Source organism: Coregonus lavaretus (assembly GCF_964263955.1).
Source record: "Coregonus lavaretus genome assembly, chromosome: 21".
NCBI classification, from domain to species: domain Eukaryota; kingdom Metazoa; phylum Chordata; class Actinopteri; order Salmoniformes; family Salmonidae; genus Coregonus; species Coregonus lavaretus.
The window spans coordinates 46,681,135-46,691,356 of record NC_140008.1 but is presented as its reverse complement, the minus strand read 5'-3'; the positions used below and the strand labels follow the sequence as shown (position 1 = coordinate 46,691,356).

Here is a 10,222-nt window from a genome sequence, read left to right as displayed (position 1 = left end):
TGTTTTTTACATGGTTGCGTCATATTTCTTTGCATACTTTCCATTGAAGCTTGCATCGATCCATGCTTCAAAATATGTACAAACGGAATACGCTTTCGAGAAGTGCCCTCCGTGTCGCGGCATAAGCAAAAAAAAATTCATTGAGGAACCACTGTATGGCGTGCGCCAAGTTTAAAAATCTTTATAGTTTTGTGCATGCCCAGTCTTTTCGGAAATGGTGCATGCAGATATTTAGTTAAAAATGTATGCAATGCTTATAAATGAGGCCCCTGAGCACTAATTCTCCCTCCTAATTCTCAGCTTGCTGCTGCCCTCTGTCCTTTAGCACCACTCTCTCTCTCTCTTTCTCTCCCCTCATTCCCTGGTCCTGGTCAAAAGTAGTGCACTACAAAGGTAACAGGGTACTATTTGGAATGCACCCTATCTGAGGTTAGGTAATCCCCAGCAGCTCCCTGATCCGACTCTGCCTTGGATACTTGTTCGTCCCCCCCTCCTCTCACGCCGTCCCTCACTCACTCGGCCCCAGTCTCAGTGTTGCTCTGTGAGCTGACCAGCTCCAGCTAGTCTTCTCTATGGCGGATTCTCCTTTAAACAACTCCTGGCCTTCTTTCTCCAAGCTCTGGATGAAACGATGGTCCTTCAAGAGAGGTATAATCTTCAGCTGCTGCTACTGCATGTTGTTTCTGTCTTTCTCAGTTTTTTTATTTATCTCACTTTGAAAATTATGTTTTTTGATATCATGCAGACAGTGGTCTTACAGTCTATTCAGATAATGGCATCTTTAGGGTTACGTCTTGAATTTACATTTTTGTTATCTACAGGGTTCTAGATATGGTTGTCCCTGGATGGTTCTGTCTGAACATGCATTATGTGTGCTCGGCTGCAAAGAAATCATATATTTTTTTGTCTTTCTGTTATTAACCTGAGCAAATATATATACTATATCTCAGCATGTTTTATATTGATGTTGTATAATGATGCTTTTTCTATTGCATTTGGTGTGGAGAGCTCAGTGCTATCAGACAGTGTAATGAATTGATGATCAAAGTGCCTGTCTCAAAGGGATGTGCGATGATAGATGTTTTGATGTGTGTCCTGTCCACATATTTCATGTCACGTGTTTTTTCTTTCACCTTAACAATACATCTGTCACGCATCTTTAAAGATGAACGCAAAAGACACCATAAGGTCATTGCAATCTTTATGTAAATACTCTATCCTGGAGGCAATGTAGTGAATTGTATATTTACACAAACCAACTGACAAGAATGATTTTATTGCTTCATCATGCTACTTCAACACATATGGTAGCTAATGAGGATATGTGATTCAGATGCATAGCTCTGTTCACATGAATGGTCTTACCTCTTCTTAACTATACTTAGCAATGGGTTGATTGTCATGATGTTGATGGTTTGGCTTGAGATTGCGTCTGTAGAAATATATCATGGACAAATAGCACATCTGGAGTGTCTGATCTGATTATGAGTCATGTTGTAAAACAGTTATGATCAAGGGTCAGTTTAGCTCATGTAGGCAAAAGTCAACTGCCATATCATATCATGCCTGATTGTACCAGCATCTTCTGATTTAGGTCATGGGTGATACATTGACTTTGATGACTGTGTACAAATGAGCATCTTTGGCTGGTGTGGTGTGGTTAAGACTGTTATCTGTAATTTCCTTGTTTATACTGTCTCTTTGCTGCATTGAACTGTCCTCTCTGGACTCTCAAAAACACATACCATCGTCATCAATGTTTTTGAATACGGCTCATTGGTGGCCTATCTATACAGGCTTTCTTAGCTAAAGTACATCTATGTTGTCAGAGTTTGAGTTCATTTGGAGGATCTATAGAACCTAAGATTATCTAGGTGTTATATATTGTGTTATAAGCCAGTAATGGTTTAGCAGTATACTTAACCACTAAAATGCAGTTATTAAAGGGGAAATCTACAATTGCTACATCCAGTTTTATATACCGATTGATTCTTGAAGAATATCAATCATATATATCTCATGAGCTTAGTTCAACAGTCGTACCTCATCAGAACCTAAAATACAAGCTTATTTTATTCCACTGTGTGTAAAAAATGTAATTGTAAACAAACACTGTATAGCCTCAAAACATGGTTAAATATATAATTGTAATATCATGGATGGTCATTCCTTGCATCCATAGCGCTCGCTGTGAATGTGAGAGTGGTTACATTTCTGCAGCCCCATCCCTCAGCTGTTGCCAAAAACAGTGGCAGGGTGGGGCTTTGTTATTGTTTGAACTGCAGATTGCCCCTGTAAGGATAGGAATCAGGTACAAGTAGAGTACAACAAATCAGTGTACAGAAACAAACCGTTCTGCCTTTGGCTAGTCTCTGTAATCATTTTAACACCACATAGCACCACAACAGGTCACTTCATACTGTGCCTAGGGCTCTATTCAATCTGTAAAGCTGAAGCATTACAGATTCCGCATTAAAAATGTAAAAGTAGGGCCTCCCGAGTGGCGCAGAGGTCTAAGGCACTGCATCGCAGTGCTTGAGGCGTCACTACAGAACCGGGTTCAATCCCAGGCTGTCACAACCGGGAGTCCCATAGGGCGTTGCACAATTGGCCCAGGGTTGTCCGGGTTAGGGGAGGGTTTGGCCGGGGGTGCTTTACTTGACTCATCATGCTCTAGCAACTCCTTGTGGCGGGCTGGGCGCCTGCAGGCTGACTTCAGTCGTCAGTTGAATGGTGTTTCCTTTGACACATTGGTGTGGGGGGGGGTTCATGTTTCGGAGGACGCATGACTCGACCTTCGCCTCTCCCGAGCCTGTTGGGGAGTTGCTGGATAATGGGATATGATAAAAAAGGTGGGTATTTTTCTCTCCAATTGAGCCAACATATGCTGCGTCTCTGCTAAAGCGGGAACATTGCCTTTAAATTTCAATCACGCTGTAAAGCTGAACATCTGCGATATGGATTGAATAGGGCCCTAACCTCCACAACCGTAGTTAAATGTAAAGCTAGTTTGTCAACAGTTCTCTATGGGTCTGTAGAGGTTTGTGTGTGTCTACATGGGGGGAACAGAACATAACAGGCTGAACCAAAGCACTCCAAGAGCCTGGCAGGCCCTTTGTTTAATCTCCCTCAATGCATTGTAGATATGAGAGGCCTACCATAAAAGGCTATGTTTGCTGGTGCTACAAGCCTCAAGCTGCAGCCCAAACTCAGGCAGGTTTACAATTGCCGATGTAGGATCTTAAATTGAGCCAGTTTGCTACAGCAGGAAAATAACCCTGCAGCAATAGGAAATGTGGATAACATTTCATGGACATTTTTGTAGGGGTTGCAAAAATGTTCGTAAGGGAAAATCAAGTCTGACATTTCAAAGTGGAAATTACAAACTTCAGAAGCCTTTTTAAACCTCAAATACACTACAGGTTTTACATTTTGTGTTAAGTTCTCCAGCAACAGGATGATAAAATGAAGATCCTACATCTGTAGCCAGTTGGATCTGGATGACGCAAACAAACTCTCTCTCCACTGCAGGGGACATTGTAATTCCTTTGGACTGAGAGAGTGATTTACGCTAGAAAATACATCCACGTCGCACTCCGCAACCACAACAATAATTTGTTGTTTATAGAAGAGCGTCTTTGGCCGTGGCGTCGGGGAGCAGAGAAGCGGAGAGCAGGGTCCTGGTTTATAGCAGCAGGCAGGACGTGTGGAGTGGGTTGTCTCCAGTCTCTAGTGTGGCCTGGGGGTTGTGTGGTCTGGTTTATATCTTACCTGGGCTCAACATTATGTGAGGAAACCCTAGTTCAGTTCAACCTCAGCTCCTCTCCTCAGACTGGGGCTGGCTGTGTCTGAATGTGTCTTATACAACCAACCAGACATCCAAGGGCAGGCCTTCCACAGGTAGGCATCTCTCTGAGACTGAACATGAACAACTCAGAGATCAAACTAATAACTTAGTAGACTAATAACACATCATTGGCTGAGAGTAAGTGATTAAACAGTCTAGCTATGGTCATTTTTAATTACAGGGACACCAAACTTAGGTTTTATATTTGATCTGAAATATTACAGACTATGCAATATATACAGTACCAGTCAAAAATTTGGACACACCTACTTATTCAAGGGTTTTTCTTTATTTTTTTATAGTGAAGACATCAAAACTATAAAATAACACATGTGGAATCATGTAGTAACCAAAAAGGGTTAAACATATTTTATATATGAGTTTCTTCAAAGTAGCCACCCTTTGCCTTGATGACAGCTTTGCACACTCTTGGCGTTCTCTCAACCAACTTCACGAGGAATGCTTTTCCAACAGTCTTGAAGGAGTTCCCACATATGCTGAGCACTTGTTGGCTGCTTTTCCTTCACTCATCCCAAACCATCTCAATTGGGTTGAGGTTGGGTGATTGTGGAGGCCAGGTCATCTGATGCAGCACTCCATCACTCTCCTTGGTCAAATAGCCCTTACACAACCTGGAGGTGTGTTTTGTGTCATTGTTCTGTTGAAAAACAAATGACAGTCCCACTAAGCGCAAACCAGATGGGATGGCATATCGCTGCAGAATGCTGTGGTAGCCATGCTGGTTAAGTGTGCCTTGAATTCTAAATAAATCACAGACAGTGTCACCAACAAAGCAACACCACACTATCACACCTCCTCCTCCATGCTTCACGGTGGGAACCACACATAACTCTGGGAATTCCTTTCCTGTGGCGGTACTCATGATAACCAGCTTCATCATAGCGCTTGATGGTTTTTGCGACTGCACTTGAAGAAACTTGAAAAGTTCTTGAAAATTTCCGGATTGACTGACCTTCATATCTTAAAGTAATGATGGACTGTCGTTTTTCTTTGCTTATTTGAGCTGTTTTTGCCATAATATGGACTTGGTCTTTTACCAAATAGGGCTATCTTCTGTATACAATCCCTACCTTGTCACAACACAACTGATTGGCTCAAACGCATTAAGAAGGAAATAAATTCCACAAATTAATTTTTAACAAGGCACACCTGTTAATTGAAATGCATTCCAGGTGACTACCTCTTGAAGCTGGTTGAGAGAATGCCAAGAGCGTGCAAAGCTGTCATCATGGCAAAGGGTGGCTACTTTGAAGAATCTCAAATATAAAACATATTTTGATTTGTTTAACACTTTTTTGGTTACTACATGATTCCATATGTGTTTTATCATAGTTTTGATGTCTTCACTATTATTCTACAATGTAGAAAATAGTAAAAATAAAGACCCTGGAATGAGTAGGTTTGTCCAAACTTTTGACTGGTACTGTATATATATATATACAGTGGGGGGAAAATGTATTTAGTCAGCCACCAATTGTGCAAGTTCTCCCACTTAAAAAGATGAGAGAGGCCTGTAATTTTCATCATAGGTACACGTCAACTATGACAGACAAATTGAGCATTTTCTTTACAGAAAATCACATTGTAGGATTTGTAATGAATTTATTTGCAAATTATGGTGGAAAATAAGTATTTGGTCACCTACAAACAAGCAATATTTCTGGCTCTCAGAGACCTGTAACTTCTTCTTTAAGAGGCTCCTCTCTCCTCCACTCGTTACCTGTATTAATGGCACCTGTTTGAACTTGTTATCAGTATAAAAGACACCTGTCCACAACCTCAAACAGTCACACTCCAAACTCCACTATGGCCAAGACCAAAGAGCTGTCAAAGGACACCAGAAACAAAATTGTAGACCTGCACCAGACTGGGAAGACTGAATCTGCAATAGGTAAGCAGCTTGGTTTGAAGAAATCAACTGTGGGAGCAATTATTAGGAAATGGAAGACATACAAGACCACTGATAATCTCCCTTGATCTGGGGCTCCACGCAAGATCTCACCCCGTGGGGTCAAAATGATCACAAGAACGATGAGCAAAAATCCCAGAACCACACGGGGGGACCTAGTGAATGAACTGCAGAGAGCTGGGACCAAAGTAACAAAGCCTACCATCAGTAACACACTACGCCGCCAGGGACTCAAATCCTGCAGTGCCAGACGTGTCCCCCTGCTTAAGCCAGTACATGTCCAGGCCCGTCTGAAGTTTGCTAGAGTGCATTTGGATGATCCAGAAGAGGATTGGGAGAATGTCATATGGTCAGATGAAACCAAAATAGAACTTTTTGGTAAAAACTCAACTCGTCATGTTTGGAGGACAAAGAATGCTGAGTTGCATCCAAAGAACACCATACCTACTGTGAAGCATGGGGGTGGAAACATCATGCTTTGGGGCTGTTTTTCTGCAAAGGGACCAGGACGACTGATCCATGTAAAGGAAAGAATGAATGGGGCCATGTATCGTGAGATTTTGAGTGAAAACCTCCTTCCATCAGCAAGGGCATTGAAGATGAAACGTGGCTGAGTCTTTCAGCATGACAATGATCCCAAACACACCGCCCGGGCAATGAAGGAGTGGCTTTGTAAGAAGCATTTCAAGGTCCTGGAGTGGCCTAGCCAGTCTCCAGATCTCAACCCCATAGAACATCTTTGGAGGGAGTTGAAAGTCCGTGTTGCCCAGCGACAGCCCCAAAACATCACTGCTCTAGAGGAGATCTGCATGGAGGAATGGGCCAAAATACCAGCAAGTGTGAAAACCTTGTGAAGACTTACAGAAAACGTTTGACCTGTGTCATTGCCAACAAAGGGTATATAACAAAGTATTGAGAAACTTTTGTTATTGACCAAATACTTATTTTCAACCATAATTTGCAAATAAATTCATAAAAAATCCTACAATGTGATTTTCTGGAGAAAAAAAATCTCATTTTGTCTCTCATAGTTGACGTGTACCTATGATGAAATTACAGGCCTCTCTCATCTTTTTAAGTGGGAGAACTTGCACAATTGGTGGCTGACTAAATACTTTTTTCCCCCACTGTGTATATATATATATATATATATATATATATATATATATATATATATATATATATTACACACACTACCGTTCAAACGTTTGGGGTCCCTTAGAAATGTCCTTGTTTTTGAAAGAAAAGCAATTTTTTTGTCCATTAAAATAACATCAAATTGATCAGAAATACAGTGTAGACATTGTTAATGTTGTAAATGGCTATTGTAGCTGGAAACAGCTGATTTTTAATGGAATATCTACATAGGCGTACAGAGGCCCATTATCAGCAACCATCAGTCCTGTGTTCCAATGGCACGTTGTGTTTGCTAATCCAAATTTATCATTTTAAAAGGCTAATTGATCATTATAAAACCCTTTTGCAATTATGTTAGCACAGCTGAAAACTGTTGTGCTGATTAAAAAAGCAATAAAACTGGCCTTCTTGAGACTAGATGAGTATCTGGAGCATCAGCAATTGTGGGTTCGATTACAGGCTCAAAATGGCCAGAAACAAATAACTTTCTTCTGAAACTCATCAGTCTATTCTTGTTCTGAGAAATGAAGGCTATTCCATGCGAGAACTTGCCAAGAAACTGAGGATCTCGTACAACGCTGTGTACTACTCCCTTCACAGCACAGCGCAAACTGGCTCTTACCAGAATAGAAAGAGGAGTGGGAGGCCCCGGTGCACAACTGAGCAAGAGGACAAACACATTAGAGTGTCTAGTTTGAGAAACAGACGCCTCACAGGTCCTCAACTGGCAGCTTCATTAAATAGTACCCGCAAAACACCAGTTTCAACGTCAACAGTGAAGAGGCGACTCCGGAATGCTGACCTTTTAGGCAGAGTTGCAAAGAAAAAGCCATATCTCAGACTGGCCAATAAAAAGAAAAGATTAAGATGGGCAAAAGAACACAGACACTGGACAGAGGAAGATTGGAAAAAAGTGTTATGGACAGACGAATCGAAGTTTGAGGTGTTCGGATCACAAAGAAAAAAAATTGTGAGACGCAGACCAAATGAAAAGATGTGGGAGGAGTGCTTGATGCCATATGTCAAGCATGGTGGAGGCAATGTGATGGTCTGGGGGTGCTTTGGTGGTGGTAAAATGGGAGATTTGTACAGGGTAAAAGGGATCTTGAAGAAGGAAGGCTATCACTCCATTTTGCAACGCCATGTCATAACCTGTGGACGCCGCTTGATTGGAGCCAATTTCCTCCTACAACAGATCAATGACCCAAAGCACAGCTCAACCCTATTGAGCTGTTGTGGGAGCAGCTTGACTGTATGGTACGTAAGAAGTGCTCATCAAGCCAATCCAATTTGTGGGAGGGGTGAAATCTCTTCAGATTACCTCAACAAATTGACAACTAGAATGCCAAAGGTCTGCAATGCTGTAATTGCTGCAAATGGAGGATTCTTTGACGAAAGCAAAGTTTGAAGGACACAATTATTATTTCTATTAAAAATCATTATTTCTAACCTTGTCAATGACTACATTTCCTATTCATTTTGCTATATTTCCTATTCAAACTAATTTCATGTATGTTTTCATGGAAAACAAGGACATTTCTAAGTGCCCAAACTTTTGAACAGTAGTATATATATATACACACACATATATATACAGTGGGGAGAACAAGTATTTGATACACTGCCGATTTTGCAGGTTTTCCTACTTACAAAGCATGTAGAGGTCTGTAATTTTTATCATAGGTACACATCAACTGTGAGAGACGGAATCTAAAACAAAAATCCAGAAAATCACATTGTATGATTTTTAAGTAATTAATTTGCATTTTATTGCATGACATAAGTATTTGATACATCAGAAAAGCAGAACTTAATATTTGGTACAGAAACCTTTGTTTGCAATTACAGAGATCATACATTTCCTGTAGGTCTTGACCAGGTTTGCACACACTGCAGCAGGGATTTTGGCCCACTCCTCCATACAGACCTTCTCCAGATCCTTCAGGTTTCGGGGCTGTCGCTGGGCAATACAGACTTTCAGCTCCCTCCAAAGATGTTCTATTGGGTTCCGGTCTGGAGACTGGCTAGGCCACTCCAGGACCTTGAGATGCTTCTTACGGAGCCACTCCTTAGTTGCCCTGGCTGTGTGATTCGGGTCGTTGTCATGCTGGAAGACCCAGCCACGACCCATCTTCAATGCTCTTACTGAGGGAAGGAGGTTGTTGGCCAAGATCTCGCGATACATGGCCCCATCCATCCTCCCCTCAATACGGTGCAGTCGTCCTGTCCCCTTTGCAGAAAAGCATCCCCAAAGAATGATGTTTCCAACTCCATGCTTCACGGTTGGGATGGTGTTCTTAAGGTTGTACTCATCCTTCTTCTTCCTCCAAACACGGCGAGTGGATTTAGACCAAAAAGCTCTATTTTTGTCTCATCAGACCACATGACCTTCTCCCATTCCTCCTCTGGATCATCCAGATGGTCATTGGCAAACTTCAGATGGGCCTGGACATGCGCTGGCTTGAGCAGGGGGACCTTGCGTGTGCTGCAGGATTTTAATCCATGACGGCGTAGTGTGTTACTAATGGTTTTCTTTGAGACTGTGGTCCCAGCTCTCTTCAGGTCATTGACCAGGTCCTTCCGTGTAGTTCTGGGCTGATCCCTCACCTTCCTCATGATCATTGATGCCCCACGAGGTGAGATCTTGCATGGAGCCCCAGACCGAGGGTGATTGACCGTCATCTTGAACTTCTTCCATTTTCTAATAATTGCGCCAACAGTTGTTGCCTTCTCACCAAGCTGCTTGCCTATTGTCCTGTAGCCCATCCCAGCCTTGTGCAGGTCTACAATTTTATCGCTGATGTCCTTACACAGCTCTCTGGTCTTGGCTATTGTGGAGAGGTTGGAGTCTGTTTGATTGAGTGTGTGGACAGGTGTCTTTTATGCAGGTAACGAGTTCAAACAGGTGCAGTTAATACAGGTAATGAGTGGAGAACAGGAGGGCTTCTTAAAGAAAAACTAACAGGTCTGTGAGAGCCGGAATTCTTACTGGTTGGTAGGTGCTCAAATACTTATGTCATGCAATAAAATGCAAATTAATTACTTAAAAATCATACAATGTGATTTTATGGATTTTTGTTTTAGATTCCGTCTCTCACAGTTGATGTGTACCTATGATAAAAATTACAGACCTCTACATGCTTTGTAAGTAGGAAAACCTGCAAAATCGGCAGTGTATCAAATACTTGTTCTCCCCACTGTATATATATATATATATATATATATATATATATATATATATATATATATATATGTGGTAAAATACCATCTCTACACAGCATATGCGGTCTGCTGTGCGATAAGTTTCT

At 41.7% G+C, this 10,222-nt stretch overlaps 1 protein-coding gene across 1 annotated transcript in view; it reads left to right on the top strand.

Annotated features, from left to right (window-relative positions):
• Positions 1–572: 572 nt before the first annotated feature.
• The window catches only part of LOC311149015 (rho guanine nucleotide exchange factor 18-like), a gene marked incomplete at its 5' end in the record, with an annotated part of 145,648 nt that continues 135,998 nt past the window's right edge, over positions 573–10,222 (top strand). Inside the window, one exon of the mRNA XM_084186086.1 lies at positions 573–648. Within this exon, the coding sequence (XP_084042212.1) occupies positions 573–648 (76 nt within the window). The remainder of the gene's footprint in view (positions 649–10,222) is intronic.